This window comes from Onychostoma macrolepis, chromosome 10 (assembly GCF_012432095.1).
Source record: "Onychostoma macrolepis isolate SWU-2019 chromosome 10, ASM1243209v1, whole genome shotgun sequence".
Lineage (NCBI taxonomy): Eukaryota > Metazoa > Chordata > Actinopteri > Cypriniformes > Cyprinidae > Onychostoma > Onychostoma macrolepis.
Genome location: NC_081164.1, coordinates 16,857,532 through 16,877,917, shown reverse-complemented (window position 1 = coordinate 16,877,917; position 20,386 = coordinate 16,857,532). Strand labels below are relative to the sequence as shown.

General features: G+C 37.0%; 1 protein-coding gene across 3 annotated transcripts; it reads right to left on the bottom strand.

Annotated features, from left to right (window-relative positions):
* Positions 1 to 46: 46 nt before the first annotated feature.
* On the bottom strand, positions 47 to 18,778 carry smarcad1b (SWI/SNF-related, matrix-associated actin-dependent regulator of chromatin, subfamily a, containing DEAD/H box 1 b). 3 transcript variants are annotated; one of them, XM_058789064.1, is made up of 24 exons: positions 18,340 to 18,778; positions 17,478 to 17,601; positions 16,233 to 16,392; positions 16,086 to 16,134; positions 15,818 to 15,915; positions 14,288 to 14,386; positions 14,108 to 14,186; positions 13,165 to 13,355; positions 12,940 to 13,038; positions 12,650 to 12,846; positions 12,473 to 12,563; positions 12,285 to 12,384; positions 9,372 to 9,431; positions 6,935 to 7,010; positions 6,438 to 6,573; positions 6,096 to 6,227; positions 4,712 to 4,807; positions 4,391 to 4,508; positions 4,190 to 4,305; positions 2,634 to 2,822; positions 2,286 to 2,404; positions 791 to 973; positions 576 to 685; positions 47 to 492 (listed from the first exon to the last, which is right to left on the bottom strand). In XM_058789064.1, exons 1-24 carry the CDS (start codon positions 18,383 to 18,385, stop codon positions 431 to 433), a joined length of 2,730 nt encoding a protein of 909 aa, XP_058645047.1. In that variant the 5' UTR covers positions 18,386 to 18,778; the 3' UTR covers positions 47 to 430. The 3 variants fall into 3 exon arrangements, with proteins under 3 accessions (XP_058645047.1, XP_058645048.1, XP_058645046.1); XM_058789065.1 differs by having other exon boundaries at positions 13,186 to 13,355; XM_058789063.1 differs by having other exon boundaries at positions 12,940 to 13,355.
* Between the last annotated feature and the right edge of the window lie 1,608 nt (positions 18,779 to 20,386).

The window sequence follows — 20,386 nt, the reverse complement described above, 5'->3', positions numbered from 1 at the left end:
ACAGAAAATGCTGAATTTATTGAAGCATTTATTTCAAGCACTGGGTCACATTGTACAGTTGCTGGAAACTGACTGTTTCCTTATCTGAGACCCAGATCCAGACCAAAACCACAAAATCAAGACCAGCTCAGGTAATGAGGAGATAACAAAAATTTGTTCAACAACATACACTTTTTTTAATCAAACAACTGAGGTTTTAAACCTCGATGAATACAAAAACTATCAAACAAACACCAACATCACCACAATATTACAGTTTTTTTTTTTTTGCCAAGAACGGTAGAAATGTAAACATATCTGCTCCTTTAAACCTCATATTTTTTTCGAGCAGTATAGAAAAATCAAACTCCAGTGTACTACAGTACTTTTTTTCTTTCAGATTCGGTCAAGTGTCACAATATCACAGTATGCTTTGAGCCTGAGCCAGCTTTCAGAGTCCAAGAGAAGCTTTGAGCAGCGAGGTAATATCATCAGGTAATGTGTCCTCTTCACCTGGAAGAACCAAGCAGATTTGTATTCATTTTACTAAAAAACACAGGTGAAAATCCCTGTGAGCTTTATTAAAGTGTTCTCACCCTCCTGAGTTGCAGTCATGTCCTGCTCCAGTTTGAGTTTTCTTTCTCCAATGCGGAGCATGGCGTCCTCTATGGAGTCTTTACTTATCAGCTTGATCACCTTCACCGTCCTTAAATGGGACAAATGCATTCAGATATTATAAAGCATTAGGACAGAAGCTAGTGAAACAAAAGGAATGCCTACTGTGGGACAGACATGTCCAGTGTTCTCTAACCTGGTTTGTCCCACCCGGTGGCAGCGTCCCTCTGCCTGTTTGTCATTGTAAGGGTTGCAGTCGATATCGTGAAGGATGACCACATTGGCTGAAGTCAGGTTAATGCCTAGTCCCCCGGCTCTGGTGGACAGCAGGAACACAAATATATCCTGGTCTGTGTTGAACTGGTCAATCAGCCCAATTCTGTAAAAGCCCAGTGAGATTTACAATTACTGTCCATTTACTTAATTGGCATTAAGAAGTCACTTTTTCTCCTATCTGAAGTGATTTACAGTACACTAACAGAAGCAAAAGTCCCTGTGGATCATGGGGTTAAGTACTTCGGCCAAGAAAACAACGGTGGGAGAACAAGCTGGTGGTGAATGAAACAGAAAGTGTAGCTAGTTAATTTACATTTTGGTAATAATTCCTCTTTATGTCATTAACATAGTTCAATTTTGGTGGACATCAACAATATGCACAATATATCAGTTATGCCATATTAGTAATTGGCTGATATCTGTGCTTTTTTAATTATCAGTATTAATATTGGACATTTAATTATCTATTTTGAGAATTAGGTCATTATCTACTAATTTAAATGCATAGAAGTAAATTATCTCTTGAAGAGCACATGTACACTACCGTTGATAAGTTTGGTATCAGTGAGATTTTAAATTTTTTTGAAAGAAGTTAATACTTCAGCAAGCAAGGATGTATAGATTAAAAGTGACAGTAAAGACGTATAAATCTTACAAAAGATTTCTGTTTTTAAATATAAATGCTGAACTTCCAATTTATCAAAAAATCCTGACAAAAATAAAATAAAAGCCAAAATAAATGTCTGGAACATATTAAAATATCGGTCGATGCTGATATTTGAAAAATGCCAAATATCGGCCAATATATTGTCCTTGGTCGAGCACTACTTTTTAAAAATAATTAAATAAAAATAACCTTAACATAATTAACAAATAAGTAAAGTTTTTAATAATGTACATTTATAGATTAATAAATAGTTTTTTTAAAATAATATATAAAGTAACTACATTAGGTTGTCCAAAGGTCAAATTATTAAACAAAACAGTTCCTAGCAAACAAAACCCAAAACAAAAACTCATCCACACCTACCAAAACAATAACGACACAGAGCACAAAACAAGACCAATAATTTTCACAGGACGAAACAGATGGTCTCTTTCTGTTTAAACTGGTGGTTCTTGACCAGAACATGAAGCTAGTAGTCTGTTTCTGTGAAACTAAGTCAGACAAAGTCTTCAAGGACAAGGATGGAGAACACTGTGTCACTGAAGGAGACACAATCCGTGATTAACGACAGCTATGACGACACACAATAAGCATCATATCCGCCTCAACACGAGCTGCCAACATTAACTCTCTCACTCGCTCCTGTCATGAGTCTGGATTTGAGCTGACGATAGAAGAACACAGATGAAGATCTGAGACTGTCCTGAATTCCGTTACTCAGCAACATTTGACATCTAAGTGTGTTTACCTGTCACTCATGGGGGTTGAACCGTCCATTCGGTTGTATCTGTGCTTATGGTGTCTCAAGAACACCTCCAAAATGTCAAGCATCATTGTGAACTGGCTAAACAGCACCACTCGATCACCCTGCAAGGAAAAAAAGAGAGAATAACTATGCTGATGAAAATGAGAGGCCAACATGATCAAATTCATTGTATTTAAAATAGCAGCATGAACATTCTTCTACATGCAGTATGGTGTAATTTGGGACACAGTGTATTTCTCTGCACAGTTAAATAACTTTCATTATACTCCAAGGGGTTGTTGAAAATGTAATTTGGTCTGCCGAACATTACAGGAATCTGTTTTCTCCAACCTTCTCCTTCAGGGAGTTCAGCAGCTGTGCGAGGAGGCCGAGCTTCCCCGAGTCCAGCAGTATGTCTGTGTCGAGTTGGTATTCCTGCAGTGCAGAATACTGCTGACAGAGGCGGTGCAACTCAAAGTCTGAGAGCACCTCCATGTCCTCTTTGATGAGAGCGGGATCTGCGTCACGGTGACTCGGCTCCTGGAATTAACGGTAACATGCACAGTCTCTTCAGATAAGATACACATATTACATATAACAAAACAAGTAAAAAACTACACTCGCAATAAATATCTGCCCTAATTATGCTAATTCCCTGCTGCAGTTCTATATGAAGCACTAAGTCAAGATTGACCAATACTGTTGTTTTATGACTACTTAAGATTACCTATAACCTGTTATTAACAACAGTATGACTGAAATGCCAAACCAATTTTTAATTTTTGTTTTATTTCATATTTTTGACACAATTACTAAATCAACGTTATACTACAGCAATAAAAAGTACATCTTTACGAATGTTGTTACTATTGTTTTATCATTATTGTATTTATTAATTAATTTATTTTTGCCCCACACAGCTGTTTGTGGACTAACACTGCTCTAAAATTGATAAAATAAGTATTTTCCACAGCAACCTAATAATAATCATTCTTATTATTATTTAAGAATAATAATTATAGTTTATTTATTTAAGAATAATAATAATAATAATTATTATTCTTATTATTTCTAAAAAAATAACAATAATAATATTGTAATCATAACTATTATTATTATTTTCCGTACAGCTGTTCACAGACCATTGTGACCAGTAATGATGATAATTATAATAATAATAATAATAATTACTTAAAAACAATACTAATATATTCATAAAAATATATTTTATTGCTCAACACTGGCATTGTATAACATTCATACATTTATTATTATTATTATTATTATTATTATTATTATTATCATCCATACACACAGCTGTTTGTGGAAAAAACACTGCTATGAAATTGATTAAGTTTGTTTTCCACAATGGCCTAATAATAATAATAATAATAAAGTTATTATTATTTTTATACATTTATATAAATATTATTACTATTTATATTTATGTTCAATAACTGTTTTATTGTAATATAATATTCATAAAGATTCATAAATAAAATTAACTAAATATTATTATTATTATTATGTATTTTCTGTACAGCTGTCATTTTCAGACCAACAGTGTTCTGAAATGTATTTAATGGGTATTTTTCACAGCACCCTATTTTATATTATAATCTATTTTAGATAAATCTTTCCCTAAACAACAATTAAAAGAAGCTTTTTCACGCCAATCAGACTGTCTCTTCGTGTATAAATGGATAGCTCTTTGACAGAATAAGACAAAAACAGTATCAGACCTAATAATGATATTCAAAAGTCTGGCTACATGAGCTCTGCTGACCTACTTAAAATCAGTAGAGAAAATGTAAGAAGCCCACCGATTCCATCAGGGCCCGCTATAAGATCTAAACTTCCTGCGACGTTAATCAAAATGCGTCACTTCATATAAAAATATCTCAGACCTTGAGCATGAGTCTGCTCATAGCTTTGAGTTTTTCTGTGGTATAATACTGCCGGTGAAGAAGCGGATGGTTGGACATCTTCCTCAGCTGCATCATCACATTGGTCAGTTCGCGTTCTGCAGAAAGACATGGTTAATAAACTATGATTCACATATAATGAAGCCAGTACCATTTATAACAACACCTCCTTCAAATACATACTTTCCCCATTACTGGAGCGCTTCAGTTTGTGGAAAAGAGCGTTGTAGAGTTCCTGCTGCTTCTCGGACATGGCACAAAATTCAACCTGCTCCTCTTTGGCAGGCAGCTGCTTCAGGACCTGCCGGGCACATCATCATCTGTCAGTGAATCGCTGGAGTGCCCTAGAGCCACAGAGGGTCAACACGACAAGCAAAGTGCCTCATCTGCTCATGAGACTGAATAATGCATTTGAGATGTTGTCCAACAGATTTTCACATTGGCATGCATTCTGAGACCACATGCATTATGCAGAATGCTTATGGACTCTGCATGGAGATGCACCTCGCTCTTCACACGTCTGAGGATGAAGGGTTTCATGATGAGCTTGGCATGGGTGATCCTGTCCCTCTCGAAGCTGCTCTGCTCCTCTGAAGATTTCTGGTGGAAACAGACGAAAGAAATGTTAGAAATATCTGAACTAGATTTTTTATTTATTGAAGAAAATAATAGTGCTGCTTGCCCTGATGGTAGGGTCTTCTGGGTGGTTGCTATAGTGAAAGTACTGGGTACTTTCTACAAGCATGGCAAGGTGGTTGCTAGGGTGGTGCTAAGGTGTTCAGGGTTCTTCCTGTTGGCATTAGGCTGGTCAGGAGGTTACCAGGGTGTTGCTAAGGTGTTTTTGGGTGCTTTCTAGGGCATTAGGCTGGCCTTTAGGTATTAGGTTGGCCAGGTGGTTACTAGGGTGTTGCTAAGGTGTTCTGGGGGCTTTCTAGGGCATCAGGCTGGCCAGATGGGTACTAGGGTGGTGCTAAGTTGTTCAGGGTTCTTCCTATGGTCAGGTGGTTGTTAGGGTGTTGTAAAGGTGGTCTGGGTGCTTTCTAGGGCATTAGGCTGGCCAGATGATTGCTAGGGTGTTGCTGAGGTACTCTGGGTGGTTTCTAGAACATGACTAGCTGGTTGCTAGGGTGTTGCTAAGGTGTTCTGGGTGCTTTCTAGGGCATTAGGTTGTCCTTTAGGCATTAGGCTGGCCAGGTGGTTACTAGGGTGTTGTTAAGGTGTTTTGTAATGCTTTCTAGGGCATGACTAGGTGGTTGCTAGGGTGTTGCTAAGATGTTTGTTCTGGGTCCTTTATAGAAAATTACTAGCTGGTTGGTTGATTGATTGAAGTGATACCATGCGACTCAAGTAAACCCTTAAGCTAATGTTTTAGAAAGAAAGAAAAAAACTTTGATAAAGTAAAGCCCCAACGACAAATTAAATTTTACGCTCCCATAAAACCTTGGATGTTAAAATCGTGGCAAAAATCGTACAGTATGCTCCCAGCTTTATGTTGTTTATTATGAGCAATAGTGATAAAAATGCACAATATCGGTGCAATATTGCTTATCAGCCAATATTTTATTGATTTTAAATCTATCTGTATAGGTTGATATTTACGGTAATATAAATTACCAAGATATTGTATGTCTAATTTTGCATGCCCATTTCACCTTTTTACCTTTAAATTTAGCAATATTCAGAAAACCTAAAATTGTATTTTTTTTAAAAATCACATGCAGCTTTTAAAATGACTAGTTTCAGTTTTCATTGTTGTTTTTTTATGTTAAAAACTTGTATTGAACTTTAATTATCAATAATTATAATTTGTGTAATGACCGCCTTAACAACCACTGCTAATAATGTCAACCCTATTAGAGATGGACATTTAAGCGTGTGCAAGTTCTACCATTGAGAACATCTTGGAGATCTGTGAAGTGCTGCTGTGAAACATATTGGGCATGATGAAGTTGAGCAGAGACATGAGCTCCAGTAGGTTGTTTTGCAGCGGGGTTCCAGTGAGCAGAAGACGATATTTAGCCTGAGGAGACACAAATGGAGGAGAAACCTGAGTGCCTGAGGGGGCAAAGGCAGTTAAACCCCAGTGGTTAACCCCATCGGGGCAGCACACACTCCTGCTTTTACACAAACAGCCCTTGTGGCTGTAATAGAGCTCAAGGCATTTATTCTTAATGACCACTGATGCGTTGCTATGGATGACAGCTATACATGCAGCTTATGGTGAGCTTACGTTGATGGCCATGAGGTGTCGGTAGCGCAGCGAGTTCATGTTCTTCAGCAAGTGGCCTTCGTCGAACACAGCATACTCCAGCTTGAGCTTGCAGAACAGGCTGCGGTCATTGCTATTTCCAATAGCCAGGTTGTAACTGTGCACAAGAGACCATCTTAATGAGCTGAGGTATTAAGGGGCAGGACATGAGGCACAGCCATGTTTCATTACCATAAATAATGAATGGGACAGGGTCATTTTACTTGGACCTTTTCACGTTCACTCAAACGCTGAGTATTTCATCATTATTATGTCTTTAACAAGGGTGCTTTTTTCTACGCTAACTTCACGGCTTGTGGCTCCGTGTGTGGCATAGTTCAAAAGATACATATTTCCCCAGGCGCCTTCTCGGATTTGCATGCAGGTGGTCTATGAAGGATATGACACCTTGACTCTTACTTCGAGGGTTCAGGGCAAGAACCATGAGTGTATTTGAGAGCTTGAACTTCGATACTCACGTGGAGACAATGATGTTGTAATCCACTATTTGATTCAGAATCTCATAGCGCATATACTTGCGATCCTCAGCAGACCCTACCGAAATAACTTAATTAGATTGACATCAACATTTTCTTTTATATGTTATATTAATTTTTTTTCATGCTAAAACATTTCCTTTTCCAGGTTAATGTGTAAAAGTAAACCTTTTGAGGGTTGGTTTTCTCCCCAAACAGTAGAGTGCAATCAAAACATTATTTTATTTTCTGCATCCTAATGAGACAGACACAGCAGCTCTGGCTCAAACAATAATGTAAGTTTGGGGTGGAAATATGAGTTAGTTTGACCAGTGGTAGATGGAGGAGTGTTTGGGAGAAATAAAAGAAGATCAAATAAAATAAATAAATAACATTTTTATGTGTAATAATTATATAATAATATAATTATATATAATATTTGTACATACAGTCATGGCCAAAAACATCGGCACCCTTGGTAAATATAATCAAAGAAGGCTGTGAAAATTAATCTGCATTGTTAATCCTTTTGATCTTTTATTTAAAAAAATTCACAAAAATCTAACCTTTCATTGGAGAATAAGAATTTAAAATGGGGGGAAATATATTATAATATACTATTAAATAAATGTTTTTCTCTAATACACATTGGGCACAATTAACGGCACCGTTTTATTCAATACTTTTTGAAACCTCCGTTTGCCAGTTTAACAGCTCTAAATTTTCTCCTATAATGCCTGATGAGGTTAGAGAACACCTGACAAGAGATCAGAGAACATTCCTTCATCCAGAATCACTCCAGACCCTTTAGATTCTCAGCTCTATGTTGGTGCTTCTTCTCTTCAGTTCACCCACTCATTTTCTACAGGGTTCAGGTCAGAGGACTGGGACGGCCAGCAGAAGCTTGGTTTTGTGCTCAGTGACCCATTTTTGTATTGTTTTTAAGGTTTGTGTTTGGATTATTGTACGGTTTGAAGATCCAAACATGTCCCATTATAAGATTTCTAACAGAGTCAGTCACTTATTGATTTTTTTATCTGTTGGTATTTGATAGAATCCATGATGCCATGCGTCTAAACAAGATGTCCAGGACCTCCAGCAGAAATATAGGCCCACAACATCAAAAATACAGCAGTATATTTCGTTGTACACATGGGGTACTTTTTATCCCCGTGTTCACCAAACCCATCTTGAGTGTTTGCTGCTAAAAAGCTAATTTTTTAGTTTCATCTGACCATAGAAGCCAGTCCCATTTGAAGTTCCAGTCGTGTCTGATAACTGAATATGCTGGAGTTTGTTTTTGGATGAGCGAGGAGAATTCTTCTTGAAACCCTCCCGAACAACATGTGATGATGTAGGTGCTGTTTGACAATTTTTTTTTAAGGTTTTTTGACCCCGAGACTCAACTATTTTCTGCAATTCTCCAGCTGTGGTCCTTGGAGAGTCTTTAGCCATTCAAAATCTCCTTCTCACCGTGCATTAGGACGATATAGACACACTTCCTCTTCCAGGCAGTTGCATAACATTTTATGTTGATTGGAAATTCTTTATTATTGCCCTGATGGTGGAAATGGGAATTTTCACTGCTCTAGCTCTTCTCTTAAAGCCACTGCACTAATTTGTGAAGCTCAACTATCGTTTGCTGCACATCAGGAATATATTCTTTGGTTTTTCTCATTGTGATGGATGATTAAGGGAAATTGGGCTTTGTTTTCCCTCCTATTTATATTTCTGTGAAACAGGAAGAAGCCATGGCTGTATAATTTCATGTTCATAATCACCCTGGAGTGCTCAAAATTGTGAATATGAATGGGAATATACTTCAGAGATATTTTAGTCATAAGAATTTCTAGGGGTGCCAATAATTGTGTCCAACATGTATTTGAGAAAAACATTTATTTCACAATATTTCCCCCCATTTTAAATTCTTATTATCCAATGAAAGGTTAGATTTTTGTGAATTTTTTCAATAAAAGATCAAAAGGATTAACAATGAAGATTAATTTTCACAGCCTTCTTTGATCATATTTACAAAGGGTGCCGATGTTTTTGGCCATGACTGTATAATATTATATAAAGTAATATTTTATATGTAAAATATATATATATATATATATATATATAATAAAATAATTAAAAACAAGAATAATATATTACTTATTATATATAAATAATTATAAATAATGTTTATATAATTATAAAAATAAATACATACATAAAAACTAATTGTATAATAAGCATTTTCAAAATTGAAAATAGTTTTATATATATATATATATATATATATATATATAAAATTAATCAAACATTAGCTTTATTGTATATATAGAGAGAGAGAGAGAGAGAGAGAAAGAGAGAGAGAGGCAATAAATAAATTAATAAATGAATGAACTTCACCTGTATAAGATGAAATAAAAGAGAGAAAAAAGCTTGGGTTTACCATAATATACCAACACTTTGAAACTGGGGCACCAAAGTTTCAGTTCCCGAACCCAATTATCTGTAAAAGAAACAAGTTTAAATGATTCAGACTGTTTTGGTATTGTATGGTGATGATTATTAATAGGGCTGTTAAATCAATTAAAATTGTATGTATGCATGTGTGTGTATATATATATATATATATATATATATATATATATATACACACACACACTAATATATATATATATATATATATATTAGTGCTGTCAAACGATTAATCGCATTCAAAATAAAAGTTTTTGAATATGGTATGTGTCACGGTCTGCCTACTGTGTAGGAGACAAGGAGACGCAGGAGATTAACATTCAACAGGGCTCTAGACTCATTCTTCCTACTGGTCACACTTTCTCAGTTGGTCGCACGAGCACATAATTTGGTCGCAATTTATTTTTTTTGCTACAACATTTGATTAATCAATACATGCTGATCAACTTTTATCATAGTTTATAGTTATATGGTAACGAAGGTGTTCAACATTCAACCCGTTCTTTTTCATCAGTATTATTTGTGATTTGAATTTTGTGAACAGGAATTCCTTTTTTCGTGCACTTTCACTTTCAAATTCGCGATCTTGGTGTCACGTTTTACAAGAAAAGATAATTGTCTGTTTTGCTTACATCTATACACCTTTCACTTTTTAAGACTAAAAAAAAAGATGGATTCATTGTTATTCTTAATTAAAAAGCACAACAACAGTAAAACATTAGGCTAACAAACTAGCTTGCATAACATTAATTAACAAAAATGAGGCATGGCATAGGATACATCATATGCTGTATTATATACCGACTAATAAATTACATAATATTTAGCAAACACTGAGGATTCAAATAAATAATAATATTAAAACAATTAAGGAAAGCCTCCATAGCGTAACTTGAGGTAAACAGCAAAGATAACAAGCTTTTCAAAACGAAAACAAAAAGAAAAGTAAAACTAAACTGTCTGTCGCTGACAGGACTTGCATGTTTTGTTTTGTTTTCTACAAGAATACCAACATGTTCACCTTCTCTGGTTTAAGAAGCGGCCTTTTACTTTAGCTTGAAAACCAAATCCTCCGTTGCGCTCCATCTGTGGCGCGCACCTTCACACTCGTGCTGACGCAGCGAGTATAAACCAGGCTCTACACCTGAAGCACTTGCGCTGAAAGCACCTCTCTTCGCGTGATCATTGAAATCTGACTCCTACTACAGTGTGCCGTGGCTCTGCAGCACGCGCTGTATGAACCAGATGCTTTGGAGCTGCGCAGACCATACACTCACACACGTGCGACCACATCAAATTTTTATTTGCACAAAATTTTTTATTTTTCTCAAAAAATAGTCGCAGTCTAGAGCCCTGTTCAATACTAGTTTAATAATCCACAATGTAGATTTACAGGCAGGAACACACACGTAGGACAGGGAATAGACAAACAATACTGGACAAGGAACCAAGGAACAGAACACTCTATAAATACACAGGACTAAATGAGGATAATTAATTAAACACAGCTGAAGCCCATTTAGTCATAATGTCCAGGAACAGAACCAAATATGGACAAACAAGAACTCAAATACGTGACAGATCGCCCCCCTCCCGGAAGGCGTGTCCTGTGCCGTAACAGTACCATCGGGGAGGGGGGGCGGAGCTGGCCTTTCCGGAGGCCATGGCGGATCAGGGGACTCAAGAGGCCATGGCGGATCAGGGGACTCAAGAGGCCAGGGCGGATCAGGGGACTCAAGAGGCCAGGGCGGATGGGCCTCCATGACCTTACCCGGCTCGGTCACCACAGCCACGGGCATATGAAATTTGGTCCTTCAACGCCCGGAGGGATTCTGGAGGACGCTCTGGAGGAGCGGGCTCTGGATCGAGGATAGGCGCCGAGAACTCTGGAGGTAAAGCCATATCCAGGAGCTCTGTGATGCACACTGGAGTGGACTCTGGGGCTGGAGCTGACACTGGAGCGAGCTCTGGGGCTGGAGCCGACACTGGAGCGAGCTCTGGGGCTGGAGCTGACACTGGAGCGAGCTCTGGGGCTGGAGCCGACACTGGAGCGGGCTCTGGGGCTGGAGCCGACACTGGAGCGGGCTCTGGGGCTAGGATGAAGGCTGAGAACAGTCTTTTCCTCCTCAAATTTCTACTTTGGTTTGGGGTAATTCGGGCCGGTGGGCTTGAGTCAGCTGCGGACGGCAGGCTTGCCTGAGGAACGGCTGACGGACTTGAAAGCAAGCTGGTTCTGGATCAGGACTTGACACTCTCCAGACCCCGGAGGATCCCTTCCCTCCAGCTCAGTCCTGTGGTGTCTGGGAGGTCCACGGAGCGATAGTATATTATTATATTATATAAGCTATATTATAACTAGTTACCTAGCTGGGGACTACTTTCAGGCGCTGCGTAATATCACTGCGCCTGCTGCGGCCATGGTACGGCAGCAAAGTTCCTTGATTATTAAGCCGGAATGAGAGTATAGTTCCTAATCATATCAGCCTAGAAAATCGCAACTTTTAATTTTCCGCCGGTCTTAGTACACGATATAACTACAGAAGAGTCAAGTTTTAAATAGGACAAATATCGAAACTCTTTGGTCATTTTTGAACGCGATGCTACTGGTCTAATCGGATTCAATGATCTATGCTAAGCTATGCTAAAAGTGCTATCGCCAGACCCGGAGATCGGCTGAATGGATTCAAAAACGGTAAAACTCAACTTATTAACTCTGGGGGAGTTGGAGAATGAGCCTATTTCCAAAAAAAGTGGAGTGTTCCTTTAAATATACACAGCACACACACATATATTATGTAAGCACATACTTTGATTTTGGAAGCAATTAATCACGATTAATCAATTTTACAGCCCTAGTTATTTAGATGCTAATTGCTCTATTCACCAAGTGTAGAAGCAGGAACGGTGATGAGATGAGGCCCATGGTTCCCTTCCTGATAAAGGTAGGCCAGAAACGAGATGGTCTGAATAGTCTTCCCCAAACCCTAAAAGAAGAAAACACATCTTGGCGATTAAATATGGGATCATCGCAATGTAAATGAACATTCAGACACAACCATCATAAAAACAGACCATCTCATCTGCCAGGATTCCACTAAGTTTGTTCTGATGGAGTAAAGCCAGCCAGTTCAGTCCAATTAACTGGTACGGTTTCAGCTGGAATCTAGAAAAACCCAAAGAAATATGAAAATAAAATGATCACTCTACAATGAAAATGCCATTTTTTCAATCTATGACGTTAAACCTTACGTGCTAGTGAGGATCTGGGGTTGGCTCATAGCGCCTGGGCCCTTGTTCATCACTTGGGTCACGTCTTGGATCAGTTTTACCGATATCTCCTCACACTTGCTCATGAGACCTTTTACAACTCCCCTTTCCTTCAGAACCTCCCGACATCCTGCCAGCAGCTCAGTGGAAAGACCATTTCTTCTGTGCATGGCGTCATCCTGAGAAAGAAATGAGAAAAAGAGTTGCTCTTTGATCATGACCTAAATGTTCTGGCAGTTATCAGCAGAAAGCAAAATGTGCAGTTCTCTCACCAGGTCTTTCCATGTTTTAAAGGGCCTCAGCTCGGTGATTTTCTGAGCCTTCTTCAAAGAGCATCCTGCAATGAGTGTGAGCTCATCCACAGACGCGGTCTGAAAGAAGCGGAGGATCTCAGATTTGAGTTTGGATAGGGTTTCATCTGATTGGTCAGAGTCAGAGTCCAGTAATACATTCATCAAAGAGGCCTCAGAGTCACTGCACTCCTCCTCTGAGCTCACATATATGGTTTTGGTCACTACCGACTGCATTGCACTCCTCTGAGATGTTTTGGTCCTGTCAAGAGGTCTGTGTGGTTTTGGTTGAGGTGGGCTGGGAAGCTGGACAACCTGAGCTTGTTGACGGGTACTTGCAACCCGTCTGGGGCGTTTGGCAGCAGTAGAAATTTGCGAGGCATCATCCTCAGACTCAACTACAAAATGTACAGAAAGTAAGAATTAGGACAATTATGACATGATTATGCTGCATCCTTGTTCTCATGGTTCTAACTAAATTAAAATTAAAATTGCTAATTAAGTAATTTAATTTAATCTAGCTCCACGCCATGTCACTATAAAGTTCTGTTGTGTAATAAATTAAATAAAAGTCAGAAACAGACTGTAATATAAATAAACAGATAAACATTTAATTTAATTTCTTAAATAATAAATACATTTAATACAATAAATTAACAAATGAATGAATGAATGAATCAGTCAATCAATAAAAATATATACTGCGATTCCATTAGGTGTCACTAGAGGCACCCCAAAAAAATCACCCCAATTTTTTATTTAAAACAAAAACTTCACCTGTGAAAGATTTGCAAAAAATATGTTTGGTTTTACCTTAATATACCATAAATATTTTTAATCGGGGCACCACAGTTTCAGTTCTTGAACCCAGTTATCAGTTTCTGTATCCGTTTATATTAAGTATAAGTATACTTGAAAAGTATGTATATACTTCTTGGACATAATACATCCACAAAGTAACTACGATGTCAGCTGTAACACCATTCCCTGCCATTTATAACTATAAAGACTCCTCTATCGTGGGCTCATGGGATAGTATCCACTGGCTGTTGCTTTATTACATATTACTACTACAGTAAAGTACACATATTCATACATGAGTCTAGTGTGCTTTAAATTTATACATAATAAATCTCCCATCAAATCTCACCAAGGTCAGAGAACATTCGTAGTGTTTCCAAGGCATCGTCAATTAGCCAGCTATGTTCCTGAAGCACATCCCTGAGTTCCTGCGGGATGTCACACACTTCAACATTATCCCTCAAGCTCAAACAAATATTTTATTCACGTACTGTACGAAAATGGCCAACGTCAGTCAGTGATGACTCACATTCTTGTTAAGATGGGGAAACTTCCTCTGAAGTTTTCTCAGCATACGTTCCTGATCTTTAGATCTCGGCTCAGGCCCCTCCTCCTCTGAATCATCCACCTAATAAGACACAAAACACTGTTGTGACCCACATCCCAGTGCTGCAGGGATGACGTATTTTTGTATGGAGAAAAATCCTGGAATGTTTTCCTCAAAAATCTTAATTTCTTTTCAACTGAAGAATGAAAGACATGAACATCTTGAATTACATGGGGGTGAATAAATTATCAGGAAATTTAAATTCTGGAGTGAACTAATCCTTTTAATGGCTGAAATAAGGTCTGTGGTTAACACAAGATTAAGATATTTTCACGTTTTATCAGAAATAAACCTTTTTTTTTTAACCTTTTACTTGTCAGGGCGGTTACTGACAAGTAGCTAAATGGAGGTTGTCGAGGACATTAAACGTCATCATCATATCGAACAGGAAATCTCATCGCCTTACACAGCTTCATTGTGTTTGTAATCACGCTCTTGCAAACTGTTCTAACTCAAACTTACAGGGGAACTGTTTTTAAATAAAGACTAAAAGAATGATGCTTGAGTCATGTGACCGTGATGTAATTGGTTTATAGCCAAGGTTTAGCTTTGACTTGAAAAACCAATTGACCCTTCACTGGGAGTTTGATTGACAGGCGATCTGACCAATCACAACGCTGAATCTGAATCTGTCATTTTGTCCAACGAGCAATCCAGACAGGAGAATAGATTTACTTAGGAGGCCTTGAACTTGAAAAATGGTGTGTATTGACGTCTTTTCACGCTTGAAACAAGGTACCTTCTGATGTTCATTCATGTTTATTTCGTACTTTAACTAGTAAAGAAGAAGAGATGATCGGTTAATGTGCCGCTTGAACTGAGGTGCTACAGTGATCCTTCACAACACGTTAAAAAGAATGAATGAATTTCTTGAAAAATGACAAAATTTGAAAGATGAGACTTTGTTTCATACCAAAAGTAACCTGCTCTGTCTTGTCTGTTAGCATGTTGTCAGTTTCCTCTTTGCTCCGTGATGTATTTTTCACTCAATGAGAACATGATGTGTGGCATGAGACAGGCATGTTGTGAATGGTCAATTTGTGAAGATTATCATGATGAATAAAATGGGTAAGAATCATAAACTTTTATTGGTCAAAAAGCTTATTTTCTGCAATAATTGAAAAGCTTTTTGTGGAGGTAACCAAAGTAATGGTAACTTATGGGTTGCCCTACAAAAATACATCATCACCGCAGCACTAAAGTGCGGACGCACACACTCTCACCAATGACAAATGACGAATAGCCCAATAAATCATCTCGAAAAGGGATTAACCGATAACCTGGCACTTGATATCCCAGGTAGAAAGACATACTGTTAGTGTCCTTGATCGGGACACTCTTTTCAATTTAGCCTCGGTGGATTTGCAGCGGCATAAAATGCCTTGCTGTCAGTATTGAGAGGATCAGAGAAGGAGCGTCCCATGTTAATCCAATGACTGGGCCTGAGCTCACCGCAGAAGCCCGCCTCTTTCTCCTGCGATGGGAGCTGTCGCTCTCCTGGGAAGCGCCACACATCTGCTGCTGTCTCCTCTCGTGGACCGAATCAGACGCTGAAAAGGAGAGCACGTCAACAAGGCTCAGCAACACACGAATCAATGCAGCAAATGCATCTTCACCTCAAACTCAGCTGGATTCAGCAATACTTTAGCCATTCAAGCGATCAATGAGCTTTTATCATGGGAGCGGTTTAGATTGATGGAGTGGCTCTGATGATCTGTACCTGCTATCTCAGATGTCTTCACGGGTGAGGGGCGCGCACTATTGGTCACCTAAAACGTCAATGAGATGATTATTGATATGCAGCCCAAATGATGGCTGGAATGGACCCAAAATTGTCACAGTGGGTGTAGAAAGTGCTTGTTTTTACCATACGTGATCCTTTCTGTCGTGTTTTTAGAGCTTTTGAGGTAGATCTTGTTGTTCTGCTGTGCTTCGGCATCCTCTCAATCTTCACCACAGTTACTTCTTCTTTATCAGACAGTGATATCTCATCAGATGACAACACTATTTTCTCAGGCTCTTCTTGCCTTGATATCAAAGTATAAAACATACCATTGAGCAACTTTGTAGGGCTGTAACTATTTGATAAAATAAATACCTTTTCATTATCAATTCTAAGAACAAGTATCAGTAATGTCAGTTTATGGCAGTAAAAAATAAATAAAAATAAAGCAGGTGCAGACAGAACCTGCAGACTTTTTTTGCACTCTGCATTGTATAATTTTGCAAGGCTGCATATATTTGATCAAATCAGTAAATATCTGGTAATAGTCAATAACATTATTGATTTGTCAGCTAGTGTCAGTTTACAGCACTAAAAAAACAACAACTATACAATGTTGTTCAAAGCATGCACTGTATCCCCGTAAATGTCCTATTAAATTTACAAAAATGTTAAAAAAATCCAAAATTTTAATTTCCAAAATATTAAATAACCTGTTAAATTTACGGTTAAAAAATAAAGCCAGAAATTCACTGTAAAAAATATACAGTGACAGTGTTTCATGTATTACAGGATGGCATATTGGTGCCTGCATAATATCTCTTAAGTGATATAATGTTTATATACTAAAATCTGCATTTTACTTTAAAATGTACTGATAACCACTCTAGGTGGTTCAATAAAAAGCCACACTATGAATGATCATAAGTACATTATAAATAGCCTATTGATAAAAAATGGCCAATACACGGATATAGACAGTGCTCATATGCACAAACACAAAATAACATCAGAGTAACACACATGACACTAAAATAATGGGAAGACATTAGCTGAATAACAGAAAAGGTAACACAAAACACCCTAATGTACATTACTGATAATAACAAAAATATGTAAATAAAATATTTTCATTTGATGCCGGTAATGTGTTTTTGCTGTTTTTCACTGTAAATTATATGGCAGTTCATAGTTTTTCCTTTAAAACGCATACAGTTTTACAGTAAAATTACATTCAATGCAATGTTAAACCATAAACATACAGTTAACCAATTAATTGGTTTTACTGTAGCATTTTCTTTGAAGATTACAAACATTTTTACATTGTGGGGGCACTTTATATTCACAGTGCCTCAGCCTGAAACACAAATACTGCAGTTGATTACTGACCTGACTGGCATCATGGAACTGCCTAATATCTCAATATCAGAGTCAGAGTCAGAAAGGGCAGTGGAGAGAGCTGATCCTGATGGACGTTGGGTTTCAGGAGTCTCTGGAATGATAGTGTCTGACTCTGATGGAATAAAGCAATAAAGCACAGGAGGCAGTCAGGCAAAAACACAACATGCCCTTGAGAGGCTTATTACACTATTTGCATTGGCAACACCGTACTGATATTCCTCAGACATTCTAGTTGGTGACTATCAGATATTTTAAATGTCAAATTTTATTTCACTGTAAAGGAACAAACATATTTCTTTCTTCTTATTTTTTAATCTCCAAATGACATTAATAGAATATAAATATAAATCAATATAAATATAATCAACAGTGATAACGTTTTTATAATATTTTCATTGCTGGTTTGCTATGATGGGTACCCTGCTAAAAAAACAAAACAATAGAAGCCCAATAGAAACCATCACAGAAATTCCCATGGTTTTCATTAAAATACCATTATGAACCATTAGCTTTTTCCAGTAAAACCATTACAAAATTCCTTTTTGTAGCGTGTTTTGGGCATTTTTTCCAATAGGATTTAACATCCCACCAATAGAATCCATCACAAACCAGTAGACACCATTACAGTTTCCATTAAAACCAATACAACTCCCATTATAACCATTAAATCCATTACATTTTCTATTGTGTTTTGGGCAGGGTTCTATTGTTTTTTTCAGCAGGGTAACACTCTAATTAATGCTATTTTATTCATTAACCATTCATAAAACATTAAATAAAACAATATTAAATCAATTTCAAGAACAAGGTCTCGTCTCAAGTTCATACTGTCAAACTCATCACAGCCTACCCGCGGGATCCACATGATTTGAGGATGTTCCTTTCTTTCTCCTCATTGTTCAGTCCTATGCGTTATCAACAGCTCAATCCAGCTTTGCGCGCCATGGCATGCATTTCAATCGATACAATCATCGACATCTGACTCGTGCTTCCCCGAATCTACTATCTATCAACTGTAAAGAGCTGATTTTTGGACAAGAATAGCATTTCTCTCTAACAAAGAATTGGCTCACCGGCGAGCTAATAAATGATTGCTTTGTCAATAACAGCTTCGCATCGACTTCGGCCATCGGTAAATAGCAGAAAACCCTGTTTAACCCGGACCATTTCTCTGCACGTTATGAGTCTTTGGGATATTTCACCGGTTGTATCGTAAGGTTACCTAACGTTTTTAATGAATGAAGACAGTGTAATCACGCTAGCCGTTTGTAACATCTGTAACTACGGTGGCCGTGAAGGTACGTACGTGTAGTCACAGGGGACTGAGCGAGAGTATGAACTTTAATACGATAGGCTAGCTACATTACGATTTTATTATTTTATCTTAATTATTATTATGTAATTTATTCCAGTGATGCAAAACTGAATTTTCTGCATCATTACTCCAGTCGTCGGTGTCACACAATCCTTCAGAAATCATTCAAATATGTTGATTTGCTGCTCAAAAAACATTTATTATTAATATTAATGTTGAAAATAGTTGTGCTACTTAATAATTATGCAGAAACCGTGATATTCTTCCATTCGGATGTTTGGGATATGTGTGTATATGTTTGTTTTTTAATAGAAATGCATACTTTTATTCATCAAATATGCATTAAATTGATCAAAAATGACAGTAAAACATGTTTAATGTCACAAAAGATTATATTTCAAATAAATGTTCTTCTGAATTTTGTATTCATCATAGAATCTTTAAAAAGTTTCAACAAAATATTAAGCAGCAAAAACTGATTTAATATTGAAAATAAGAAGAACCATTAGGCTATTAATAACTGAGCACCAATAATATTTGAGTAATGGAATTATTTATTATAATTTATTATAATGATTTCAGAAGGATCATGTACCTAAGACTGGAGTAATGATGCTGAAAATTCAGGTTTGTCATTACAGGAATAAATAACATTGTAAAATATATTCAAATAGATTTTTAAAATTGTAATAATAATTAACAATATTACTGTTAATAATATTAATAAAATGTTGATCATGTAATAATATTTCACAATGTACAATGGAACACATTTAAAAAGCATTTAAGTATTCAAATGTTAGATGTTTACTAAGATCCTTCTATAATCCATTGAAACCCACATTGAAATTTAAAATAGTAGTAAGCTTAATATATATATATATATATATATATATATATATATATAATCATCATTTACTTTCAATTACTTTCAATTGGGAAGTGGCTGTCCCAAACCCTAAACCCCAAATTTTAATTTATGAAAATGATATTGAAATAATTATTCTATTTTTTTCCATTTTTGTTTTTAAAAGTATCTTTTTGATTATTTAAAATCAAACACATTTATGTGTCCCGCATTTTTCATGCCACTACCGAAACAGTGCAGTCCATTGGCTGAGACTGATTTTAACTACACCCCTAAATTTATGATCAGGAAATATTTATGTTTCACTTTCTCTCATAGCTACATGATGAGTAGATAGGCCCCATCATTTTGAGGTAAATGTGTTAAAAATCTGAAAAATCTGTGTGTAACTTTAAGGAATGTCACTACCGATCACCTTTTTTCTGCAAATAAGCAAACTTTTTTGGGAGTTATTCCATAACATTTAGTTTTTATATGTGTTCCACTGTTCAGAGCTGTGCTAGCTAACCATATGCTGATTAGCATCTTTGAGCTAGGTTCAAAAGTGTCTAAAATTGTCACTACCGAAACATTTGGTGGCGTTTCGGTATAGTGACATCTTTGTTTTTTTAGGAGTTATCCCATAGAAAAGTCACGACCAAAACCTGTCATCATGTTTCGATACTGAGGTATCTCATATTTGGGAGAAAAAAATAAATTTTACAATGACAAATA